The 26,818-nt window shown below is 46.9% G+C and overlaps 3 protein-coding genes, 1 long non-coding RNA gene and 1 other non-coding gene across 9 annotated transcripts in view; 4 read left to right on the plus strand and 1 right to left on the minus strand.

The window, feature by feature from the left end:
• Positions 1 to 26,818, minus strand: part of CETN2 (centrin 2) — a 628,428-nt gene that overhangs the window by 462,625 nt on the left and 138,985 nt on the right. The window lies entirely within an intron of this gene.
• Positions 1 to 26,818, plus strand: part of LOC126945446 (uncharacterized) — a 430,470-nt gene that overhangs the window by 252,277 nt on the left and 151,375 nt on the right. The window lies entirely within an intron of this gene.
• The window catches only part of ZFP92 (ZFP92 zinc finger protein), a 294,607-nt gene that overhangs the window by 197,875 nt on the left and 69,914 nt on the right, over positions 1 to 26,818 (plus strand). The gene's annotated exons all lie outside the window — the stretch shown is intronic.
• On the plus strand, positions 1,049 to 25,853 carry ZNF275 (zinc finger protein 275). The gene is made up of 4 exons (XM_050775346.1): positions 1,049 to 1,181; positions 3,533 to 3,609; positions 18,405 to 18,506; positions 19,702 to 25,853. Exons 2-4 carry the CDS (start codon positions 3,579 to 3,581, stop codon positions 20,856 to 20,858), a joined length of 1,290 nt encoding a protein of 429 aa, XP_050631303.1. The 5' UTR covers positions 1,049 to 1,181; positions 3,533 to 3,578; the 3' UTR covers positions 20,859 to 25,853.
• LOC126947049 (small nucleolar RNA U13) lies at positions 24,443 to 24,546 on the plus strand. Its single transcript, XR_007722898.1, has one exon. It is a non-coding gene; the product is annotated as a small nucleolar RNA U13 (small nucleolar RNA).

Genomic DNA, 26,818 nt, shown 5'->3' on the forward strand with positions numbered 1-26,818 from the left:
CATAATGAGCTAGCTTCTTGTTTTGTCTCTACACACACACACACACACACACACACACATATATATATATATATATATATATATATATATACACTGCACATAACATTGGGCAAACTACTTGAACAGACACTTTACAAAGAAAGATATAGAAATGGCCAGTGAGCACATAAAAGCATACTCAACATAATTAGTCATCAGGGAGATGATAATTGAAATAACAATGAGATATCACTTCCCACCCTCTCAGATGGCTAAAAATAAAGGCTGACAACCTCAAATGTTGATGAGGATGTGAAAGAAAAGGATCTCTCATACATTTCTGGTGGGAATGTAAATTGCACAACCACTTTGGAATACATTCTGGCAGTTTCTTATAAAACATAAAACTATCCTATGATGTAGCAATTCATCTCTTAGGTATTTGCCCAAGAAAAATGAAAGCATATGTCCACACAAAGATGTGTACATGAATATTCATAGTAGCTTTATTTATGATCACCCAAACTGGAAACAGCCCAGATCATAACCTGGTGAATAAACAAACCAACTCTGATATATCCAAACAACAGCATACTACTCAGCGACAGCACATTCAACAACATAGATAAATCTTAAAAACATCACTTTGAAAGAAAGAATCCAGACACACAATAGTACAGACGATCTGATTCCATTCATACAGAATAGTGGCTTTCCTGGTCTATCGCCCTCAGTTCCCGACCCTTCACTCCCCCCACCACCATCTTGAAGACGCCCAAAGGGGAGAGGTCTCTTCCATTCCTTCGTTCCCTCCTTCGTCTGCTGGTCGATTTGTTTGCTCGTTCATTCATTCATTCTCACGCTCATTCCACTCCTCCCCACCTCCCCACAAGCGTTCAGCCCGCGCGCTCAGCTCCCCCGCAGGCTGATCAGATTTGCCTGCCCAGTCCGCCCCGCCCCAAACCCCGCCCTTTTCCCGCCCCGCCCCCTTTCCTGGCCAATCGGGGCCGAGACTGGGGCCGGGGCGGGGCCTCGCTCCCTCAGAACCCCGGGCGGCGCTCACGGCTCCGGAAACGCGCCGCGGGGCTGTTAGCTCTGCCGGGCACTGGCGGCTCCGTGGCGCTTCCTGCCACGCCAGGCCTGCCTGGGCCGCGCCAGCGCTGCTCCACCGAGGGCCGCGCGTCGGCCGCCGCCGGGCCTGGGTGAGTGTGCGGGCCGCGGGAGGATGTGCGGGGGCGCTGGAGGGGCCGCAGGGCGGAGGTGATCGTGGCGGCGGCAGGAGGACCTGAGGGCCCGAGTGAGCGTGCAGGGCCGCGAGAGGATGTGCAGGAGGCGCAGGACCGTGTGCGGGGCTGGAGCGAGTGTGCGGGCCGCAGAAGAGTGCACGGTGCAGGGAGGGGGCGTCTCTGGGCTGTTGGAGAGCTGCTCGGCCTTGGGCTGGCCAGAGCTGGGAACGGGTCCCGGATGACGAGTACGAAGAGGCCCGAAGGCCTTCCCGAGGCAGGCGGGGGGCGGCGGTCCCGGGTGGGAATTGCTAAAGTGCGGAGGCCTGCTCTGCTCTTTGGGGGAAGCTAGGAGTGGGAACCGCTCAGGGGCAGAAAGAGAGGACCCCCGCCCCTAACGCCTAGGAGCCCGATCTGGAGGGGGCGTTGTAGGGGTGGGGATTAAAGGACTTTTCCCTGGTCTAGGGGAGGGGCTGAGCCGCAGTCTGAGCGCTGGGAGGGTGGGCTAGGTGGGAACAATTCCAGCTGGGGAGTCCCTCCTTTCCTTTTGAGTGGGTTGGGTGGGGGTTAAGCCTCAGCTTGGTGGGGAGGATGGGGGCAGGTAGGTAGCCTAGAGAGAGAACTGTGGGGAGGGAGGGGAAAGGGGGCCGTGAGCTGAGCTCAAGGCCCTCTGTCTAAACCAGTCTTTTTCTCTCCCCTACTGGGGGCTGCCATCTCCCACTCCAGTGCCCCTGCCCCCTTAAACTCCTTTGCTGGCTCCTCCAGTCTATATTTGGGTGATTAATTACATGTCTTTTCCACAACCCCCCCCGCCCCCACTCGCCTGCCGCCCAAAGTCCATGGTCCCTTTCAAACAACCCCCACCCCCATTCCTGGCCCTCTTCCCAGAGGTCCCACCCTGCCACCCTGTTCCAACTGAAGCCCTCCAGCCAGCCTTGGCCTAGCTGGGCCCGCGGCCCCCCTCCAGTCTCCTTGGTCAATGAAACATTTCCTCTTCAACCTCAGCCCGACATTTTTCCTTTACAAGAGAATTTCAGATAGGATTGCGGGAACAGCACCTCCCCTAGGTACTAATGCTGCCTCAGCCCTTCCCCACCCCCACGGTCCCCCCACCCCACAACATTGGACCTTCAAGTAGAAACCACTTGCACAGTGTCTGACCCAGTTCAGTATATCCCCCTAGTAACATTTGTGGGAGATGTACTACTGAACTGGGCCAGACACTGTGAGTTTTATATATAGAACCCTATTGAGTAGTGATTTTCAGCCTTCTGTCTGTGAGGGACCCCTTGGAAATCTACTAGAACGTGTGAATTCTCTTCTAACCATCAGCACAGACTCGGAGATAGTGGGCTCCCATTTCACAAGGCTCCTGGGCAGGAATCCTGTCAATGACAGAGATTCTGAGAGTTGGAGAATCTGGGAACCTCCAGATTCTAGACAGGCCCAGTGTTAAGGAGGTGCAGCTCTGCATCATAATCTCCTGGGGTGCTTGTTAAAAAATGCAGATCCCTTGGTCTCTCCCAAACCAGCTACACTCCCATATGAGTTGTTAGTGAACTCCAAACCAACTTTCTCACCCGATGATCCAGCCCTTACCCAAACCTGCCTGGGCTCCTTGGATGGCCCTGGGCTCCTTGCAATTTGCATAGCATCCCACCCCACCCCCAGTTTCAAATCCTTTGTATCCAGGCAGTGTTACCTAAAGGCAGCTATACTTACAATTTATTTCGATTTTTAGTAAGATGCCATGAATATTCTTGGGGAAATGGGAACACAAAACTTTCCTCAATTAAGTACAACAAACACTACAAAATCCCCTTCTGGTCTACCTTCTGGCTTTTTATAGAAAAGAAATAAGATAGAAACCTAAACAGAAAGAGACAGGTGCCCAGGCAAAGTGAGAGAGGAAACAGATGCCTTCCCACCCACACATACGGAAAAAGGCACACACAGACACAAATACCCCAAGAGAGACAGACTTTCCTGGTGAGACACCCTCTCTTTAGACCCTTCAGGATTCTGCTACTTAGAGTAGCAGCCTGTTTGCTGCTTTGGGACGGGACAGGGTGGGCCCACGTGGGGCCTTCACTTCTGCCTCCTGGCCTGTCAGGTGGAAAGAACATGAAGCCCAGGCCCAGCGTGGCCCTGGGCTTGGCTCAAGGGTTGCATCCTGACCTGGCTAGGGTGGATCCAGATTGTGGTGGTGTACATTCAGTTGAACCCTGTATCTGGCCCAGTTCAGTACATCCCCCAAAATGTGGGGGCCAGGTTGCTGGGAGGCGCACATGGGTCTGCCTCTGTTCACCTGAATTATTGCAATCCAACAGGTGGGACCTTACCTGCCAGGCTGATCTGTTGGAGTAGTTCTGAGCCATGATGAGTCATCCGTGTGTGTCTCTTTTGGGTAAGTCTCGGTGTTTATGCGTGGTGTCTGCTGGCCTCGACGCTGGGCATGCTATCAGAAGACCCTATAGGTGTGGTTACAACATGGTGAGGAGTATCGTTTTGGTTCCAGAAGCACTTATATTTTCATCTATGCCAGTGTTGCTGAACTGTCTTTGCCCAGAGACAGTTCTCTCAATCCAAGCAACACAACTCACGGGAGAAAAGATATTCAGGAAAGAGAATTTGGAATCTAATCTCCCTTTTGGGTGGGAGAGGGAGCAGAAGCCATCCATCTGAATTGGATCTCTTGTGAGTGGAAACCTTTGAAGACACCCTTTGGGGTACATTTGCTCTGGCCTAGAACTGAACAGAACACAAGCCACCTGTTGTCTTCTGGGTAAACTCAAGCTTTAGGGCCTGAGGACATTCTGCTCCAGGTCTTTATTTAGATGCTTCAGAGAGTTCAGGTGTTTCTGGCACCCCTTGGAAGCTTCTGGAACCTTCCAGATGAGGCTTATTTGGGTGGCCTCGCTGCCTTTCCCCTGCCCATGGAAGGACAGCGCCCCTGTTAGAGAATGTTGCTTGGCTATTTGTGTGATAAAATCAGTTGAATGCTGGTCTTTAGGCTCAGAAGCTACTGTTAGCCAGTAGCCAAACATTCAGCAGTGAGGCAGGAGTGTCTTTAATCCAAAGACAACCAGGAAACATCTCATTATTACTACATTTTGTGACGTGGGTTGTTTTTTGTCTCTGTTGAGTTCAACTCTTCATTTCTGTTCTTCCACATCGAAGTGGAATGATTATTTTGAGTCTCTTAGTGTTTTCTGCTTCCATGCGGTAAATTTGATTTAAATAAGTTGGTTAAAATTTACATTGCGATCTAAAGCACGTGAGCAGGAAGATTTGTTCGCTCACGTGAGCTCTCGTGTTTTAGAAAGCATAATTTTTCAAATTATCAGGCAGTAGGTTGACATTGACATCATTATTTTCCATTTATTCTAGCAGATGTTTGTTAAACAGCTGCAGTGTAATGGTGCTTGCCTAGGTCCAGTGTGCAATTCACAGCTGACCTTGACAGGGCCTTTGCTTTCTGGGAGTTTATAGTCTTTAGACTATCTTCAGATCCCATTGAAAGAAGGAGAATAATACCACTTATATTAAGGGTTGGAAATGTATTTTCCCACAGTATTTCTTTGAGCGTTCATATTTCCCAGTTGTATGTAGGAGTGCACCCTACGAGATTGAGGACATGCTTTTGTGCTGTGAGTGAAAGTGCCTTACTTCAAGGTCAGCATTACCCTGTGTGTCCATCGGGTGTGCGTTACAATGATTTTCATGTTCTGTCTGGAATTCCTTCGACCTTGATTCCCCAAGATCCACTGTCAGAAGGCAGTGGACACCTGCATTTGTCACTTTTTTCACAGCATCCAGCTTCTTTTCCTGATTAGTTCCACCATTTTAAAATAGAACAGTTGTGCAACATAGATCCTAAATGATCCGATTATCACTAGGATTGATGATAATTTTATTTTGATCTGCAGTAGGGATTAATGTGTTATCTTTTTTTTAATGACCTTCCTTTGCTTCTCATGAAGCTCTTTTACCTGATATACTTGATTGATTAATTATGCAAAGTTTCATTTCCTTTTGTGGAAGCAGGGCCCACTTCTTTCCTCCCATTTTTATGAGTACCTTTTAAATGATCTCCATGTCGAGGGGCTCTGTCACTGTGGGTGGTGATCACGCAGCCACTGAGAGCTAAAGTGCTCTCAGGCTGAGTCCCCTGGGTGAGCTGCTACAGGAAGGGGCACTCCTGTTGCTGCACAGGAAAGGATTATTAACAATTCATTTGGGAGTTGTGGCTCCAGGATTTCAACAGTTAATCATGCCAATTAAGTAAAAACACTTCAGTAGGATTTGCCCTATTAAATGGAACACTTCGGGAGGATTCACTCGATTAAACGTGGGTGGCTCGGGAGGACTCTGTGTGTGTGTGTGTGTGTGTGTGTGTGTGTGTGTGTGTGTGTGTAAGAGACAGAGACGGAGAAAGAGAGAGAGGAATGACATGTCTCATTGTGCAATGAGGGCATGTTAGCAGGATGGTTTAAAGGCAGCACCCAAACACCCATATATGCCATTAGGCCTAGATGACACTAAGCCTCACCCCCAGTCTGTCTTCTGGCTGTGGCGTGGTGTTATAGGTTGAATATTATTTCGCTCTTCTCTGGTGTGGTTCGAAAAGTCTCAAATCTTGGGAGATGGATATTAAGCAAGTTAACCTCCTGGAGCCCTGGTTTCCTTCTCTATGAATGGAGGCGGTAATAACCACAGGATGTGATAAGTGAATTACAGGAAGGGAGATGCATGGCTCCAAACACGTGCAGTGCATGCTCCGGTAATGGAAGTGTGCTTCATTTAACATGCCACTCCCCACACACATTGATTCAGTCACCCCGCAATTTATCATGTGCCCACTCAGGGCCAGGAGCTGCTGCAGACACTGGGGATTCAGGAGTGACCAAGAATGAGAAAGCACCCCTGCGCTGTTGGAGCTCCATTTCTCCTGGGGACTGTCAGTTAGAAACAAGCAATTTTATTGGATAGTTTTTAGTTAGCAAAAATGTTCCGAGTAGACTATGACGGACACTAGAGAGTGAAGGCATTCTAAGGAGGTGACATTAGAGTTGAAGCCTGATGTGGGCCAGGTGCAGTGGTTCACACCTGTAGTCTCAGCATTTGGAGGCTGAGGTGGGATGATGGCTTGAGTCCAGAAGTTCGAGACTGGTCTAGGCAGCATAGTGAGACTCCATCTCTACAATTATTTTTTTTTTAATTTAAAAATTTAGCTGGGGGTGGTGGCACACAGCTGTAGTCCCAGCTACTCAGGAGGCTGAGGCAGGAGGATCACTTGAGCTTGGGAGGTCGAGGCTACAGTGAGCTGTGATGGCACCACTACATTCCAACCTGGGTGACAGAGTGAGACCCTGTCTCAGAAAAATAAAAATAGAGTTGAGGCCCGAATTCTCAGAAGGAGCCATCCATGAGAAGCCCATGGTACTCTCAGCAGTTTCAGAGGCCTTGAAGGCCACAGTCTTGGCCTATCTAGGATTGAATGAAGGCCAGTGTGTCTGGATGTCACTGCGATGTGGCAGGGCAAGATATGGGATTGGGGGGCTGGGGCAGAGCCTTGTCAGAGGGCTAAGTTCTTAGGTCTCTGGCCTGAAGTCAGCGAGAAGAGGTTTCTAACAGATCCTCTTTCTCAGAAGGTATATCCACAATATCCCCCTCTCCATTCCATTTGGCAGCCAAATGTCAATGTCAATTGGAAGTGAATTTTTTTTAATGAATTGTGTAAGTAATTTATGACCAGTTCATTTTGTACTGGAAGCCAAAGTCAAATCAGGCATTGAATGTATACCAGAGGAATCCAGCGGACCAGCAGGGCCCTGCCCACGTGACAGTGGGACAGAGAGGGTATGGCTGCTGAGCACCTGGGGATGAACATGAACTCACACTGGGGAAGCCTCTGTGCCAGACAGCCAGTTAAAGATGGGAATGGGGCTTCCTTGGATTCTGGGACTAGATGAGGCCTTCTGCCCGCACTTCTTAGGTGCTGATAGCTTGCAAGGAGGAGCCCAGGAAGTCACAACCCCATGGGCCTGTCTCTAGGCTTTCTGGTCATTGCCCTTCGTGGACCGCCCACAGATTCCTGCCAGCCCTTCTCCCCTGCACTTGCCCTACTGTGTGGGGATCCCAGGAAATGCTGGATTTTTTACCCAAGCGAAGGGCCACTCCCCATTGACTCCTTGGCCTCAGCCCTTGGCTTCTCACATGCTGAGCATCTTTCTTACTCAAAGTCTTTTAAAACCAAAATATTTTACAATTGTTATGCTTTTCTGATGCCAACAAAATTCAGCTTGGTTACTAAAAATTCTCACATTACAGAAAAAGAAAGCAGATCTTTCTAGACCTTGACTCTCCCCAACTCCAACCCCATGTGGTCACATACACATTAGAGATGTGCTTATTCTAGCTACAAGTCACTCTCACTTCTTTCCTTTTTTCTCCTGAAATGCAAATATATACCTAGCCATCTCCTCCCCTTCCCTTACCCTCTTTGGGTTTTCAAGGGAGAGTAACTATCTATGCCTGTATCGTCTATGAAGGATTCACATTTTTGTCATCTGCAGCATATCATCCTACGTTGGCACCTGTTGGTTTTATATTGAAACCCTCCAGCTTTCTTCCTGCTGAGTTCTAGGGCTCTTTGGTAGTGTCTCCAGAGCTCTTAGCCACATTTGTCATTCATTCTTTCCCCCACTTTTTTATGACATTGGGATTTTCTAGACTCTTTGTGTTGGTTCTAGTATCCTGTTTTCCATTTTCCATCCATTTACTTTTAACCTATCCGTGCCTTTATATTTAAAGTTTCTTGTAGACAGTATGTCTTGTTTTTATTACAGCCTGACAATCTGCCTTTTGATCGGAGTATTTAGTCAATTTACACTTACCTTAACTATCCACGTCGTTGGGTTTAAGTTTGCCATCTTGCTATTTGTTTTTATTTGCCCCTTCCATTCTTTTTTCATCTCTTTTTCTTTACCCTTCTTCCTTCAGATTATTTTTAGTATATATTTGATCTCTGCTGTTGGCTTATTAGCATGTATCAGAGTCTTGGAGGACTTGCCAGAACACACAATCATATGTTTCACTTCTGATGTTATAAAACCCGACACTACCTTTTTATTATTTTTGCTTTGAATGATTGAATGTTTTTTGAAACATTTAAAAGTGAGATTGGTAAAAGCATTGTATATTTCCCCACATATTTACGTTCCTGGTGTTCTTCATGCCTTTGTGTAGATCCATCTTTCCACCTACTATCATTTTCTTTCAACCTGAAAGATTTCCTTTAGTATTTCCTATAGTAGAGATCTGCCGGTGATGAATTCTCTCAGCTTTTGTCTGAAAACAAACTTTATTTTGCCTTCATTTTGGGAGGAAATTTTCCTTGAATATAGAATTCTAAGTTGACAGTTTTGTTTTTCTTTTAGCACTTTAAAAATGTCATGCACTGGTTTTCTGACTTGTACATTCTCTGATAAGAAGTTAGTAATTACTCTTTGTTCCTCTCCACGCAGCAACATCATTTCTTTCCTCTGGCTATTTGAAGACTTTCTCTTTATCACTGGTTTTTCAGCAGTCTGATTATTATGGGTCTTTTAAAGTCTTGCTAGGGGTTCACTGACTTTCTTGCATGTGTGAGCTTATAGTTTTCATCAAATTTGGAAAACTGTCCTGCCATTATTTCTTCAACTGTGTTTTTTATCCCTCCCCTACTTTTCCTCACCTTCTCAGGTTCCAGTTATGTAGGTGTTAGACCATTTTCTCTTACCCCAGGTCATTGAGATGCTGTTTGTTTTTAAAAACTCTTTTTTCTCTCTGAGCTTCTTTTGAGATCATTTGTATTGCTATGTCATCAAGTTGTCTATTTTTTTTTTTATACTTTAAGTTCTAGGGTACATGTGCACAACGCGCAGGTTTGTTACATATGTATACATGTGCCATGTTGGTGTGCTGCACCCATTAACTCGTCATTTACATTAGGTATATCTCCTAATGCTATCCCTCCCCCCACATCACGACAGGTCCCAGTGTGTGATGTTCCCCTTCCCGTGTCCAAATGTTCTCATTGTTCAATTCCCACCTATGAGTGAGGACATGCGGTGTTTGGTTTTTTGTCCTTGCGATAGTTTGTTGAGAATGATGTTTTCCAGCTTCATCCATGTCCCTACAAAGGACATGAACTCATCCTTTTTTACAGCTGCATAGTATTCCATGGTGTATATGTGCCACATTTTCTTAATCCAGTCTGTCATTGATGGACATTTGGGTTGGTTCCAAGTCTTTGCTATTGTGAATAGTGCCACAATAAACATACATGTGCATGTGTCTTTATAGCAGCATGATTTATAATCCTTTGGGTATATCCCCAGTAATGGGATGGCTGGGTCAAATGGTATTTCTAGTTCTAGATCCTTGAGGAATCGCCACATTGTCTTCCACAATGGTTGAACTAGCTTACAGTCCCACCAACAGTGTAAAAGTGTTCCTATTTCTCCACATCCTCTCCAGTACCTGTTGTTTCCTGACTTTTTAATGATCGCCATTCTAACTGGTATGAGATGGTATCTCATTGTGATTTTGATTTCCATTTCTCTGATGGCCAGTGATGATGAGCATTTTATCTTGTGTCTGTTGGCTGTATAAATGTCTTCTTTTGAGAAGTGTCTGTTCATATCCTTCACCCACTTTTTGATGGGGTTGTTTGTTTTTTTCTTGTAAGTTTGTTTGAGTTCTTTGTAGATTCTAGATATTAGCCCTTTGTCAGATGAGTAGATTGCAAAAATTTTCTCCCATTCTGTAGGTTGCCTGTTCACTCTGATGGTAGTTTCTTTTGCTGTGCAGAAGCTCTTTAGTTTAATTAGATCCCATTTGTCACTTTTGTCTTTCGTTGCCATTGCTTTTGGTGTTTTAGACATGAAGTCCTTGCCCATGCCTATGTCCTGAATGGTATTGCCTAGGTTTTTTTCTAGGGTTTTTATGTTTTTAGGTCTAACATTTAAGTCTATAATCCATCTTGAATTAATTTTTGTATAAGATGTAAGGAAGGGATCCAGTTTCAGCTTTCTACATATGGCTAGCCAGTTTTCCCAGCACCATTTATTAAATAGGGAATCCTTTCCCCATTTCTTGTTTTTGTCAGGTTTGCCAAAGATCAGATGTGTGGTATTATTTCTGAGGGTTCTATTCTGTTCCATTGGTCTATATCTCTGTTTTGATACCAGTACTATGCTGTTTTGGTTACTGTAGCCTTGTAGTATAGTTTGAAGTCAGGTAGCGTGATGCCTCCAGCTTTGTTCTTTTGGCTTAGGATTGTCTTGGCAATGCAGGTTCTTTTTTGGTTCCATATGAACTTTAAACTAGTTTTTTCCAATTCTGTGAAGAAAGTCATTGGTAGCTTGATGGGTATGGCATTGAATCTATAAATTACCTTGGGCAGTATGGCCATTTTCACAATATTGATTCTTCCTATCCATGAACATGGAATGTTCTTCCATCTGTTTGTGTCCTCTTTTATTTCGTTGAGCAGTGGTTTGTAGTTCTCCTTGAAGAGGTCCTTCACATCCCTTGTAAGTTGGATTCCTAGGTGTTTTATTCTCTTTGAAGCAATTGTGAATGGGAGTTCACTCATAATTTGGCTCTCTGTTTGTCTGTTATTGGTGTATAAGAATGCTTGTGATTTTTGCACATTGATTTTGTATCCTGAGACTTTGCTGAAGTTGCTTATGAGCTTAAGGAGACTTTGGGCTGAGACAATGGGGTTTTCTAAATATACAATCATGTCATCTGCAAACAGGGACAATTTGACTTCCTCTTTTCCTAATTGAATACCCTTTATTTCTTTCTCCTGCCTAATTGCCCTGGCCAGAACTTCCAACACTATGTTGAATAGGAGTGGTGAGAGAGGGCATCCCTGTCTTGTGCCAGTTTTCAAAGGGAATGCTTCCAGTTTTTGCCCATTCAGTATGATATTGACTGTGGGTTTGTCATAAATAGCTCTTGTTATTTTGAGATATGTCCCATCGATACCTAATATATTGAGAGTTTTTAGCATGAAGGGCTGTTGAATTTTGTCAAAGGCCTTTTCTGCATCTATTGAGATAATCATGTGGTTTTTGTCTTTGATTCTGTTTATATGCTGGATTACATTTATTGATTTGCATATGTTGAACCAACCTTGCATCCCAGGGATGAAGCCCACTTGATCATGGTGGATAAGCTTTTTGATGTGCTGCTGGATTTGGGTTCCCAGTATTTTATTGAGGATTTTTGCATCGATGTTCATCAGGGATATTGGTCTAAAATTCTCTTTTTTTGTTGTGTCTCTGCCAGGCTTTGGTATCAGTATGATGCTGGCCTCATAAAATGAGTTAGGGAGGATTCCCTCTTTTTCTTTTTCTTTTTTTTTTTTTTTTTTTTTTTTTTTTTTTTGACATGGAGTCTCGCTCAGTCACCCAGGCTGGAGTGCAGCAGCGCGATCTTGGCTCACTGCAAGCTCCGCCTCCCAGGTTCACGCCATTCTCCTGCCTCAGCCTCCCAAGTAGCTGGGACTACAGTCGCCTGCCGCCACACCTGGCTAATTTTTTGCATTTTTAGTAGAGACAGGGTTTCACCATGTTAGCCAGGATGGTCTCGATCTCCTGACCTCATGATCCGCCCGCCTTGGCCTCTCAAAGTGCTGAGATTACAGGCGTCAGCCACCGTGCCCGGCCGATTCCCTCTTTTTCTATTGATTGAAATAGTTTCAGAAGGAATGGTACCAGCTCCTCCTTGTACCTCTGGTAGAATTTGGCTGTGAATCCGTCTGGTCCTGGACTTTTTTTGGTTGGTAGACTATTAATTTTTGCCTCAATTTCAGAGCCTGTTATTGGTCTATTCAGGGATTCAGCTTCTTCCTGGTTTAGTCAGGAGGGTGTATGTGTCTAGGAATTTATCCATTTCTTTTAGATTTTCTAGTTTATTTGCATAGAGGTGTTTATAGTATTCTCTGACGGTAGTTTGTATTTCTGTGGGGTCGGTGGTGATATCCCATTTATCATTTGTTATTGAATCTATTTGATTCTTCTCTCTTTTCTTCTTTATTAGTCTTGCCATTGCTGAGGCTTGAGTAGGTAAACAAAGCGGCCTGGAATCTCGAAACTGGTGGAGCCCACCACAGCTCAAGGAGGCCTGCCTGCCTCTGTAGACTCTACCTCTGGAGGCAGGGCATAATCAAACAAAAGGCAGCAGAAACCTCTGCAGACTTAAATGTCCCTGTCTGACAGCTTTGAAGAGAGTAGTGGTTCTCCCAGCATGGAGTTTGAGATCTGAGAATGGACAGACTGCCTCCTCAAGTGGGTCCCTGACACCCAAGTAGCCTAACTGGGAGGCACCCCCCAGTAGGGGCAGACTGACACCCCACACAGCCAGATACCCTTCTGAGATGAAGCTTCCAAAGGAACGATCAGGCAGCAACATTTGCTGTTCAGCAATATTCGCTGTTCTGCAGCCTCCACTGCTGATACCCAGGCAAACAGGGTCTGGAGTGGACCTCCAACAAACTCCAACAGACCTGCAGTGGAGGGTCCTGACTGTTAGAAGGAAAACTAACAAGCAGAAAGGACATCCACACCAAAACCCCATCTGTATGTCACCGTCATCAAAGACCAAAGGTAGATAAAACCACAAAGATGGGGAAAAAACAGAGCCGAAAAGCTGAAAATTCTAAAAATCAGAGCACCTCTCCCCCTCCAAAGGATTGCAGTTCCTTGCCAGCATGGAACAAAGCTGGGCAGAGAATGACTTTGACAAGTAGAGAGAAGGCTTCAGACGATCAAACTTCTCCGAGCTAAAGGAGGAAGTTCGAACCCATCACAAAGAAGCTAAAAACCTTGAAAAAAGATTAGATGAATGGCTAACTAGAATAACCAGTGTAGAGAAGTCCTTCAATTACCTGATAGAGCTGAAAACCATGGCACAAGAACTATGTGACGAATGCACAAGCTTCAGTAGCCAATTCAATCAACTGGAAGAAAGGGTATCAGTGATTGAAGATCAAATGAATGAAATGAAGTGAGAAGAGAAGTTTAGAGAAAAAGGAGTAAAAAGAAACAAACAAAGCCTCCAGGAAATATGGGACTATGTGAAAAGACCAAATTTACATCTGATTGGTGTACCTGAAAGTGACGGGGAAAATGGAACCAAGTTGGAAAACACTCTGCAAGATATTAACCAGGAGAACTTCCCCAACTTAGCAAGGCAGGCCAACATTCAAATTCAGGAAATACAGAGAACGCCACAAAGATACTCCTCGAGAAGAGCAACTCCAAGACACATAATTGCCAGATTCACCAAAGTTGAAATGAAGGAAAAAATGTTAAGGGCAGCCAGAGAGAAAGGTTGGGTTACCCACAAAGGGAAGCCCATCAGACTAACAGCAGATCTCTCAGCAGAAACTCTACAAGCCAGAAGAGAGTGGGGGGCCAATATTCAACATTCTTAAAGAAAAGAAGTTTCAACCCAGAATTTCATATCCAGCCAAATTAAGCTTCATAAGTGAAGGAGAAATAAAATCCTTTACAGACAAGCAAATGCTGAGAGATTTTGTCACCACCAGGCCTGCCCTACAAGAGCTCCTGAAGGAAGCACTAAACATGGAAAGGAACAACTGGTACCAGCCGCTGCAAAAACATGCCAAAATGTAAAGACCATCGAGGCTAGGAAGAAACTGCATCAACTAATGAGCAAAATAACCAGCTAACATCATAATGACAGGCTCAAATTCACACATAACAATATTAACCTTAAATGTAAATGGGCTAAATGCTCCAATTAAAAGACACAGACTGGCAAATTGGATAAAGAGTCAAGACCCATCAGTGTGCTGTATTCAGGAGACCCATCTTACATGCAGAGACACATAGGCTCAAAATAAAGGGATGGAGGAAGATCTACCAAGCAAATGGAAAACAAAAAACACAGGGGTTGTGATCCTAGTCTCTGATAAAACAGACTTTAAACCAACAAAGATCAAAAGAGACAAGGCCATTACATAATGGTAAGGGGATCAATTCAACAAGAAGAGCTAGCTATCCTAAATATATATGCATCTAATACAGGAACACCCAGATCCATAAAGCGAGTCCTTAGAGACCTACAAAGAGACTTAGACTCCCACACAATAATAATGGGAGACTTTAACACCCCACTGTCAACATTAGACAGATCGACAAGACAGAAAGTTAAAAAGGATATCTAGGAATTGAACTCAGCTCTGCACCAAGCAGACCTAATAGACATCTACAGAACTCTCCACCCCAAATCAACAGAATATACATTCTTCTCAGCACCACATCACACTTATTCCAAAATTGACCACATAGTTAGAAGTAAAGCACTCCTCAGCAAATGTACAAGAACAGAAATTATAACAAACTGTCTCTCAGACCACAGTGCAGTCAAACTAGAACTCAGGATTAAGAAACTCACTCAAAACCACTCAACTACATGGAAACTGAACAACCTGCTCCTGAATGACTACTGGGTACATAACGAAATGAAGGCAGAAATAAAGATGTTCTTTGAAACCAAGGAGAACAAAGACACAACATACCAGAATCTCTGGGACACATTTAAAGCAGTGTGTAGAGGGAAATTTATAGTACTAAATGCCCACAAGAGAAAGCAGGAAAGATCTAAAATTGACACCCTAACATCACAGTTAAAAGAACTAGAGAAGCAAGAGCAAACTCATTCAAAAGCTAGCAGAAGGCAAGAAATAACTAAGATCAGGGCAGAACTGAAGGAGATAGAGACACAAAAAACCCTTCAAAAAATCAATGAATCCAGGAGCTGGTTTTTTGAAAAGATCAAGTTCTCTAATTTTTTTGTGTGATATCTAATCTGCTGTTAATCACATCCAGTAAACTTTTCACTTTAAATATTATAGTTCTCACCTCCAGAAGTTCTATTTGGTTCTTTTTATATCTTCTATTTCTCTCACTGTATTCCTGTTTTTCTTTTAATGCTTGTACATCATTAAACTGGCTGTTATCCTTGTCTGTGAGTCGTCACTGGTCATTTCTGTGTGTTTCTATAAACTGATTATTCTCCCTGCCCTGGCCACATTTCTGTGCTTTTTGGCATTTCAGTGACTTCTGATTGGATGTTGGGTATTATAAAGATTATATTGTTGAGTGTCTGGATTTGGGGTGGTAGTTATTTGTGGATCAGTTTGATCCCTTTGAGGCCTATTTTTAAGCTTTCTTTGAGACAGGTCTTGTGTAGCTTTGGCTCTAGGAATACATCAGCCCTACTACTAAGGCCTCTGGATTCTCTACTGTGTGTCCCAGGTAATCACAGAGGACTCTATACTGGTTGGTCAGACCTTGAATGTCTCTCTACCTTTGTGTGTCCTGAGAATTGTTCAGCTTACAGCTTCCTGATCACCCTTTTCCTGGGCTTTTGGAGTTTCGCTCTATGCATGCATGGCCTAGTAGTCAGGAAAGACTCAAAGGGAAGCTTATACATATTTTTTGAAGCTCTTTTTACTGCATAACTAACTCCTTTCTGGAACTCTGCTCTGCAACTTCCAGCTGCCTCAGCTGCTCTGAATGCTGGTCTGTGTCTCCTCAACTTGGCAAAGCCACTAAGCTCTGTTTGGTTTTCGCCCACCCCAACACACAGTCTCAATCTGGAAATTGCCTCCAGGCAGACAGCTGAGGCAATGATAGGGCTCCCCTTATCTGTTTCTTTTCTCTTGGGGATCGTGATTCTGTACTTCCTGCTGTCCAGTGTCTGAAAACTTGTTTCACATATATTTTCTCCATTTTTTTCTACTTATTTATGGCAGGATGTGAAATCTGTTCCTTGTTACTCCATCGCAGCCAAACGTGGAAGTTTCTGTCCATTCTTTTTAATTAACATCTTTAATTTTATATAAGAGTCTTTCTGGAGTAGCTAGATTTTGTGGGTCTTGAGCCAGTGTAAAAAGCCTTCCTTTTTACTGAATTATGAATTAAATTGAACTGTCATCACAACAGGAACTGTGTAGCTGTTTCTTCGAACTCACTGATGTGAGAGGCCTGTGATGCATGGATATCGGTGGTAGGATCTTTCACATAATTTGCAATTTGGAAGGAGAAGAAAATCTGTAGAAATCATTCAGCTCTTTTGTTTAACAATTTAGTGTTTGAAGATCTTTTCTTTGAGGCTTATTTTTCCAGCTGTTTTGTTCCACTTCTCATTTGGTTGAATGCATTAGAGAACTGCTGTCATGTGTACCTGTCTCGCTGTCACCAGGCTCCTTGTGTCAGTGGGCTATGGCTTTTAAGGGCCTCACTGCTGGTCTAGAAGCCCCCATTCCTGCTGTCTTCCCTCCGGCATCCTGATCCAGTTTTTTTGTTGCCTCTACAAAGTTGGAAAGGGTCTCTCATTTCCTGGTTATTTCTTCTGATGATCTTGGTGTGCCTCCTTCCTGTGCAGCGTCAGCATGGACTTCTAGGCTTGCCAGTCTTCCTGCCCTTGGATCTCTGTCTAGGTCTGTCTTCACCTGGCTGTGCCTGGGCTGGCATCTGCTGGTCTTGTCTTGGCTCCCTCTGGCCTGCCTCTGTTCATTCTTTGCCAGGCCCGGTTCAAGGTGTGTTTTCTCACACATCTCCATGCCCTGGCTTGTCATTCAGCCAACATGTGAGAGAAGACTCAACAAGATCAGAAACCAAGGAAGAGGAAATCACCAGTCTCTTCACAGGGGATCCAGGGACAGGGCTGTCATCACTCATGGCCTTTTTCACTTTCTTTAGTTCCACCTAATCCCCAAGGTCTTACTCTCCCCAGGATGGAGCACCAGGAAACCAGGTCTTGGCAGTCCCTCTTGAGATGCCGGAGGCTGAGGTGAGCTGTGCTTCCCTCTGCCTTGCTTGGGATTCTCTCACCACTCCCTGAATCTGGCCTCAGCCTCTGTCTCTTGCCCCAGCATGACACACGGCAGAGTATGAACCCCAGCTGCTGCCTTCCTGCCCTCCCACTGCTTCTCTTCTAGAGGCTGCCAAGGATTGGATATCCACTGGGCTTGAAGTCCCAATCATCCAGGTGGGGAAGCTGAGTTTCCATCCAGGAAAGTGATTGAACGGAGGTCCCTTGGAAAGATGAGACGCCAGGGCCATGGCCCAGGGATCCTAGTGCTTGATCAGGTTCTCTTTTCAGGACTTCTTGGAGCTGTGGTTAGGCCTCCATGTTAACAAGAGACACCCACTCCAGACCCTCGCCTCTTGTCCCTGGCATTACTGGCACTGCCCCTGCCTCATTCTAAAATAGATGGAAAGACTGATTAGCCCTGGGAATTCTTTCAGGATTTGGTGACATTTGACGATGTGGCATGGTACCTCACCACAGGGGAGTGGTTTAAGCTGGACCCTGAACAGAGGGTGCTGGCATATTATAGGAACGTGACCTATGTGGGTAAGGATGTCCCAGCCCTTCCTCAAATTCACCACCTGCTTGGAGTGGGGCAGGGGGCACATGGCTACCCCCACAGAAGCTCACCTTCTCCCTGGATTGTGGGGAAACACAATGGGTCTGCCACATCTGATATGTCAGAGTAGTATGCGTTCCCCCAACTCCTCTTGGCATGGAAAGAACCCCTCTCAGTCTTTTATTGGGAAAGAAATTAGAACACTGCCACTGTAATGTAGAATACTCTTTTCATTTTAATGCACAAATTATGCAAATTGCATGACCATTTGGTTTGAGTTTATTTGTGAGAGAATGGTTGACGTGATCAAGATCTTGTTCACCCATTAGGGGTCTGCATGTGTGCAGTGGGGAGGAGGTTTTAGGAGGAGAGACTGTTGGGAGTCAGATTTGGGAGTTGTGGAAGTCCACATGTCTGGGAAGAGCATGAAGTTAAATGTGTGAGCACTGAGGGGGTGGACAGGCAGAAGGCAGGGTGAGGATCACCTCCTCAGGGTGGCCACTTGATCCTCCACAGAGCCTCCCCCAGGTGGGCCCAGAGCCTGCCTTCCTCAAGCTCCTGGAAGGAGCCTGACCTTGGGAAACACCTTTGAACTGAATGAATGACTTGCCTAAGGTTAAGGCCAGCCTGGTCTTTGAAGATGGAAGGGGGTTCCCCTTCAAAGGCCTTGCCTATGTTCCTCCACTATTCTCATGTCATCTTTGGCTGTCGCCGTAACCAATCTCCTTTCCCATGAGCAGGCGTTCCTGTTTTGAATCCTGCCTTGGTCCCTCACCTGGCACAAGGACAAGTGATGTTGGTATCAGACCCATCGCCCAACACTGATCCAGCTAAGTACTCTGGTGAGTGAAAAAGAAATGTGAGGAAACTGGGGGAGGCCCAACTGAGCTGGGGTTTGGGTTAGGGTTGGAGGGCCCAGCCGAGCTGTTAGGCTTCAGGTTAGGGTTGGGGGTCCCAGCTGAGCTCTTGGGCTTGAGGTTAGGGTTTGGGGACCCTGCTGAGCTCTTGGGCTTGAGGTTAGGGTTGAAACAGATGAGCTCTCAGGGGTTTGGGTTAGGGTTGGGGAGCCCAGATGAGCTCCTGGGGTTGAAGTTAGGGTTGAGAAGATCAGCTGTCCTCTTGGAGGTTTTGAATTAGAGTTGAGGAGTTCCAACTGAGTTCTTGGGGTTCGGGTTAGGGTTGAGGGGCCCAGCTGAGCTCTTGGAGTTGAGGTTAGGGTTAGGGGATCCAGCTGAACTTTTGAGGTTGAGGTTAGGAGTAGAGGGGCCCATTTGAGCTCCTGGGGTTGAGGTTAGGGTTGAGAGGATCAGCTTGGCTCTCTGGGCATTCGGGTTAAAGTTAGGATCCCAGCTGAGCTCTTGGGGTTGAGGTTAAGTTTGGGAACCCTGCTGAGTTCTTGGGGTTAAAGTTAGGGTTGGGGGGCCCACCTGAGCTCTTGACAGTGAGGTTAGGGTTGAGAGGATCAGCAGGGCCCTTTGGAGATTCAGGTTATATTTGGGGATCCCAGCTGAGCTCTTGGAGTTGAAGTTAGGGTTGGGGGTCCCAGCTGAGCTTTTGGAGTTCTAGTTAGGGTTTGGGGCCCCAGCTGAGCTCTTGACGGTGAGGTTAGGTTGAGGATCAGCAGGGCCCTTTGGAGATTCAGGTTATGTTTGGGGATCCCAGCTGAACTCCTGGGGTTGAGGTTAGGGTTGGGGGCCCAGCTGAGCTCTTGGGGTATAGGTTAGGTTTGAGAGGATTAACTGGGCTCTTGGGGTGCTTGGGTTAGGGTTAGGGGGCCCAGCTGAGCCTCTGGGGACGTGTGTGGCTGCTCTCCAGTCACAGAAGGGGTGACCTCCTCAGCACCACTGTGGTAGAGAGTGTCCAGAATGGAATGAGGCCCCTCTGCCCCTGGCTTCTGCAGTCCTTGCTTCTGGTGGCTTCCGGGCCCAGGCCCCATGCTCAGTGGCTGTCTCAGAAAGAAAAAGATTCTTGACAAAGGAGAGGCCCTTCCCTCCGTCCTCCTCTGCAGACTACACCGCCTTGTGTTTATCGTTTCAGAAAACACCTCTGCGACCCGACACCAGACGATGGGGGAAGACGCCCAGCCACAGGAGATGGCGTCCACAAGCTCCCCAAGGGCCAGTGGCCCCAGTCCTGAATTCAGACAGCATGGGGACTCTGACAGGAAGAGAGGGAGCCCACAGAATCTGCCCATAGAACATCATTTTGCTTGTAAAGAGTGTGGGGACACCTTTCGGCTTAAAGTCCTGCTTGTCCAGCACCAGAGAGTCCACAGTGAGGAGAAGGGCTGGGAATGTGGCGATTGCGGGAAGGTCTTCAGGGGGGTGGCGGAGTTTAATGAGCACAGGAAAAGCCATGTAGCTGCGGAACCCCGGCCCGGCCCCAGTAGGGCCCTGGAGAATGCCGCGGAGAAGAGGGAGCAGACGGAGAGGGAGGGAAAGCCCTTCGAGTGCGAGGAGTGTGGAAAACGGTTTAAGAAGAATGCAGGCCTCAGTCAACATCTGAGGGTCCACAGCAGAGAGAAGCCCTTTGATTGCGAGGAGTGCGGGCGGTCCTTCAAAGTCAACACCCACCTCTTCCGACATCAGAAACTTCACACTTCGGAAAAGCCTTTCGCCTGCAAGGCATGTAGCAGGGATTTCCTGGATCGCCAGGAGCTTCTCAAGCACCAGCGCATGCACACTGGCCACCTGCCCTTCGACTGCGACGACTGCGGCAAGTCCTTCCGAGGGGTCAACGGGCTGGCTGAGCACCAGCGCATCCACAGTGGGGCCAAGCCATACGGGTGTCCCCACTGTGGCAAGCTCTTCCGAAGGAGCTCGGAGCTCACCAAGCACCGGCGGATCCACACGGGTGAGAAGCCCTACGCCTGCGGCCAGTGCGGCAAGGCCTTCCGCCAGAGCTCCAGCCTCCTGGAGCACGCACGCATCCACAGTGGCGAGCGGCCCTACGCGTGTGGCGAGTGCGGCAAGGCCTTCCGCGGTCCCTCCGACCTCATCAAGCACCGGCGCATCCACAGCGGACTGAAACCCTATGAGTGCGACAAGTGCGGCAAGGCCTTCCGCCGGAGCTCCGGCCTCAGTCGCCACCGGCGGATCCACAGCGGGGCGCGGCGCTGTGAATGCAGCCAGTGTGGCCGTGTCTTCAAGAGGCGCTCGGCGCTACAGAAGCATCAGCCGACCCACCACGAGTAGAAATGCCCTGCGGTCCCGCGGGACAGGGACGGAATCCCCAGAGGGGATGGCAGAGTCAAAGGAGATGAACAGTTTTGTAGCGCTTATATATTTTGTCTTCCAAAAGGTTGAGACCGATTTATACTGCCACCAGCAATTTATAAGTGTTACGTTATGCCCATCGAGAGTAGCTTGTACCATTTAACTTAGTTTGCCTAGTTTAACTGGTAGGAAGTACCATCGAGGTACACATGCCTTGAATCCAAGAATGAGAGAGGACAAATCTGGATGTGGGGTAGGGAGGGGCTTAGAGGTCATCAAGTCCAAGCTCCCCCCGCCCCAGAAAAATACACAGAGCTATTCCACGGTGGCGTCCTTATAATACGATCCCAACCTTCCTGAAGAGAACGTTGCCCTCATGATTTTTGGCCTACTTGAATTTATAAATTTTTAGGGATGTAAATAGAACACTCAAATGTCTTAAAATATTTAATTTATTAATTTAGTTATACATACATACTGTAAATCACATATTATATAAAATAATATATTAATTTAGAAAATGCCCCATTTTTGCCATCCTCCCTTTCACGAAATCATTTTACTCTGACTCCTCACGGTCTTCACCGACATGGGAGCCCTGTTTGAGTCATCAGACAGTTTCAAGATACACCCAGTCACTTCCATCTGAACTCTGCACGGTAGCTCAGTGACAATCCCTTCATGAGGCTCTCATTAGAAATTTTCTCCCAAGCCACAAGACCATATTTGCAGAACATAAGGACTATTTCTCTTGTCATTTTTTAATCTGTCCTGTGACTCTACAATATAACCACTTAAGGTGGTACTTTTTCAAACAACCTTTAAACGTCTTTTCTTTTAAAGCACCCAAAATGTCGTTGTGAGGCCAAACGCCTAGTAACAGTTACTGAATCTGGGTTAAATGTCTGTATCTTTTTTTCTTAAACCATTTCAATTTGGTGTCCCCTATACATGTCCAAAACTAGCATCGATTGGGGTTGTTTTGAACTAATGGGTCTTGTCCTCAAGCAGCACTATTTTGTTCAAAACAAAATAGTTGAGAGCATGCCCCTAAGAAGAGATACATCTCAAGGACTCCAGTGTAGGGTGACGCCTCCTTTTGGAAACAAGAGCCTCTCCTGGTATCAGGCCTAGATGGTACTTCTCCAACCTTCCGTTTCTAGCTCTGTAAAACGGGGGTGATCACAGCACCTACCTCCGAAGGTTATCACGAGGACTGCCATCGTGCCTGCAGAGTGCCAGGACCACCAGCCTGGCACGGAGGTACACACTCAGTGAAGGCCATCTGCTGTCATTGTCATTGTCATAGTTATTGCCATTATTCTGTGGCTTGTCAGTACCAGAACTGGGGATAGACCCCAGGCCTCCTGACCACCAGTCTCATCTTCTTTCTCTTATGCAATGACTTAAATGCTGTTTCTGTTGCATGCAAATTGTTTGTTCATCTCCTTTGACTAGTTATCAAGTTACCTTCCGATATATTGACTTTACGTGGCAGTTCTTTCTATATTGATGGTGATGTTCTCTTTTCCAGTTTTATTGCTTTGCTCTTTGTGGCAGTTTTATTACATTTTTGTTGTGAAAGCTTTTAATTTTTACATATCCAAGCATTCATTTTTTGTCCACTCTGTCATAACTTTCATTGCTTCTGTAGCTAGATATGATGACATTTTCTCCAGAATTTTAATTACAAACAAAAAGCTGCAACCCCTGCCCATCGGAAGGTGAGTACACCAGGTGGGCAGGCTGGATGGAAATGGGCCAGAGAAGCAGGCTCTTTCCTCATCCGAGATGCAGACTCCGTGTCTATCTGTGGGCACCACTTGACTATCCAACCTGGCCACTGCAGCACACTGGAGATGCTCCCATCATAGGTTAGCCAGAACTCTGTGACTGTTCATCAATATAGACCCCGCCAGCAGCAGCAGGGCTTGGCCTCACCTAGATCAATGGGGTGGTCCAAACTTGATCTGGGAGCAAGCAGCCCAGCCATCCTTTGAGCTCCTGGGAGCTTTGGCAGTGCTCGGAGTGGATTCAGTGACTGAACAGCAGATTCACCCACGAGACATCTCCTTGGACACAAGAAGACTCGCCTGGACCACATCCTCCTTTCAGCCAGTGACTCTAGAACTAGAAAGAGATTGGTTCATAGGCTTCTGCTTTGGGCAGCTAGGGGAAAATTCACCCATGTGTTCTGGCATCACTTCCTGCAGCCACACCTAAGCGAGGGCAACAGAGCAGAGGCTTGGAGAGGAACCCTGCCCCTCCGATGGCTTGCGTGTTATGTGGCTGGAAGCTGGCAGCACTGCCCTGGGCTATGACTTGCAACAGTCATGACCAGGAGGAGCACTAAAGCAAAGGTTTGGAGGGCAGTGGAACCCTTCTGACAGTCTGTGTGGCATACAAGTAGAAGCTGGTCCTCCTGGGTCCGAGCTGCCATTTCTAGCGGGCTCCCCCAAGAGGAACAGCAGCAAGGTCTGCCGAGGAACCTGCCCTTCCAGTGGTCCACAGAAGCCACAGATAGAAGCCAGCCCCACCAGGGCTGTGGTGTGACTTCCCAGCAGCTGTGGCTGGGGACAGGGACACTAGGAGGGCCTGGCAAGAAAGTGTGCCCTTGTGGGCCCACCAAGGCTGAGGCAGAGCTTCCTAGCAGACACAACTTGGAAGGGCTTCTCAGGCTCCCATCCTGGGAAGCAAGGTCCTACAATGACCTCTGTGACCTTGGCCAGAAGGTCCTCTCAAATGGACCCAGGCCACCACAGTGGCATTATACGACATCTCCACCCTGACCCCTAGGCTGGAGAGGAGCCAAAAACACTTGTTACATAGTGATTCCTTTTGCCCTGTGGGCCTCAGTTCTTGGAGTAGTTGTGAATCTGTGTCTGAAATCACTACTTTCTTCTCGGATCCGTTTTCTCTTTTCGAGTTGTTAGGATGTGTTTTGTACAGCTGTCATTTGATAAAGAAGGTTGACCTCGACCAGGGCAAGTCTGGCACCTTTACCTAGAAGTACTCTGCCATGTCTTGCCCGTTCGTTCATCGTTTGTTGCATTTCATGAGGGATCCCATTGAAGTAGATCCCTTTTATGAAGGCATCCCATTGAATGCAGCATTAACTCAGAACGTAGCATAAAGTTGTCACTGCTCCCAACTGGGACGTGGCATCTTGGCATCCCTTCCTGTCCTCCTTGACTCTTTCCCATCTTCGGTTCAATAATTTTCTCTCAAACAAATGCTCTTTTAGAGTTAACACTAAAGATCTGGTCTTTGCTGTCAAGGTTGACGGAACAGCTATTCGTAGTGTTTGCGGTAAAACCCGTGTTCTCTTTCAACGCAGTCTGTGGCTTTAACGTGTGTCATTTAATTTCGCCGAGTTCATTTCTCGCCTCTGGTAACTTGGGGTGGATTTCCTTGGGCTCTCTAGGTGTACTACTATGTCAGATGCAAAATATCACCCAGCTTCCTGTCACATATCCTTGTCTGTGCATTCATGCATCTACCTCGTTCCAGTTTTCTTTCTACTCTCATGTATTCCTATTGCGAGGGAATGTGTTCTTTTCCTGATCCTTTTCTAGTTCATACACGTGACAATTGGGTTTTCATGCACATGTGTGAGATGTGCCTCCTTCAAACCTTGTTACTATGTTGGCACATTACCCGCCTGACATGGATAAAGAAAAAAAAAAAAGAAATATGTTCTTTTCCTACCATTTGAAAAAAGAAATCCTCCATTACTTTTATTAGAGTTTTGAATACTTGTGAAAATTTTCAAAAGGAACTAATTGTTTACCATTTCTGCTGCTTATTACAATGAGTGTGTCACCCCACTCTTGCATTTCCAGAATGGTCCCCACCCGATTGCAGCAGGCATCTTTCTCCAGTGGTGTTGCATTCCATGTGCTTGATTTTGTGCTAGAACTGGCACAGCGCCTGCCCTACCTGCAGCCCTGGGTTGTGGCCCTGTTGCATACCATGTGATTTGCCACCCCCCTTCTAGGCCACATTAATTCAGCCAGAACTGAACACCTGACCCAAGGGCAGCAGGCAATCTTCAGAGCATAGAGCTGGCAGAACACGACGGACCATGGACACCACCAGGCCTTCCAGATCGGCAATGCAAACAAGGAAACAGAACCTTCTAGGCATCAGAAGGTGTGGGGGGCAGCACAGTACTCAGAGGAGTGAGGAGTGTGGCACCTGCTGGGAGGAAGGCCTGGCCATGGTATGTTCTTGGATTTCTGGCAGCAGCCCTCATTGGTCCACGTGTGTCCCCACTACAGACTCCTTGACTTGAGTCAGCTTGAGTGGGTCTCTACTGTTTTCTATTGCATTTTGCCACTTGACTGCTTTCCGGCCAAGTCGCACCTGACTGCGTGAACACCTGTTTAAATGTGTGTTCTCTGTTCTCTAAGATGGGTGAAAGTTGATGCCTTCTAGTCTCAGTGAATTTAACCTGTGATTTTATGTCTAGGTATTGTTCCTTTACTGAACCCACCACGTGCAGGCCATAAAATGAGTGAAGTCACAGCTCACCCTGTTCTCTAATTTTTGAAGTGTTTCACGATTTCCAGCATGTCCATCAGAGGGGGGGATTGCTAACTTCTCTTACTAATGTGCTTGCATTCTGTGGTTCTCATTGCATCACTTTGGGTGTTTACTTTGCAAAGCAGAAACTGTCTCTTTAAACTTGGCCCTCAGTGTCATTTGCGTATCTCTGTATTTTTCTGTTGGGTTGGCACTCTTTTCTCATTCCCCCCATCTCATTACCTTGTCTGTTTTCTGGCACTCACTATAATCAGCCTTGCACTAGAGCTGTTTGTGGACTTGGCTTCACCCCCTCCTCCTCAGCCCTCCCCCACCCGTTTAATTGTGAGCTCTTAGAAGACAGGGGTGGCGTTTCGTGTCTGATCCCCTACCAAATCTAGCACAGTGCCTTGCATCAAGTAGATTTCAATAAATATATGTTAAATGGCATTGGTCTTCCTTGACGTCTTTTGTCACAGCTTCGTTTGCCACTTCCCTTGCTCCTTTCTCCATGCCATAGGGTTCTATACTTGTCCTTGCACTTGGAAACTGCCGCCTCCTAGGGTCCAGGTGCTGTTGTGGCCCCTGCTGGGAATGGTTATTCCAGTGCTTGCTGGGCACTTGGAGGGAAGAGGAAGCACCCTGATGGGGAAGCTGGTTTGCCTGGAGCTCTGAGCTCTCCCTCGGCAGAAAGGGGTCTTTCATTCAGCCTCCCCTCACTGCAGTGAGGGCTCCCCAAGTTGTAATTCCAGGTGGGAGCAGAAGACAAGGCCAGATCCTCAGCTCCTCCCTCAGGGACTGGGAATGGGATTAACATGGCTTTGGGACTTGAGAATCATCCCACCTCTCTAGGCTGCATAGGGGTGGGAGCAGGAGTTCATTCCTCTTGGTGGCCTGTGGCTGGCCCTCTGCCTGGTGACCACTGCCTCAGAGAAGTCGGGGGCAGGAGCAGGCCCCAGTTTCCTGACCCTTCTAAATGCCAATGGCTCAGCTGTGGAGCCAGCAGCCCAATTGCAGAAGGACATCCCATCCCTTGGGCTCCGGGGTGCACATCCCGATGGGAGCCAACAGGAGGAGACAACATGACTCTCTCCACTGCCCCAGTCTCCCTGGCTTCTGGCAGGGGCCCATGCTCATCACCACTGTCAGTTCTTCTACCCCAGGTGCAGCTCTGGGTGGGTGGAGCGATACTGCCCCCCCTTGAGGGTTGCTTCCTACTTGGCAAGGCAGCCACCTCCCAGTGCGTCTACCCCTAGCCAGTGCCTGCCCTGGTGTGGCCCAGCCCTCACCACTTGCAAGTCACTTAGTTGCTGGAAAAGCATCATTATGGCACTTGTTACTGAGAATTCCACCTGTTTGTTTTTTCTTAAAACGTGTGCAAGCTGTTCTGGCAAGCCTCAGATGTGCATGGGTCC

Source organism: Macaca thibetana, chromosome X (assembly GCF_024542745.1).
Source record: "Macaca thibetana thibetana isolate TM-01 chromosome X, ASM2454274v1, whole genome shotgun sequence".
Lineage (NCBI taxonomy): Eukaryota > Metazoa > Chordata > Mammalia > Primates > Cercopithecidae > Macaca > Macaca thibetana.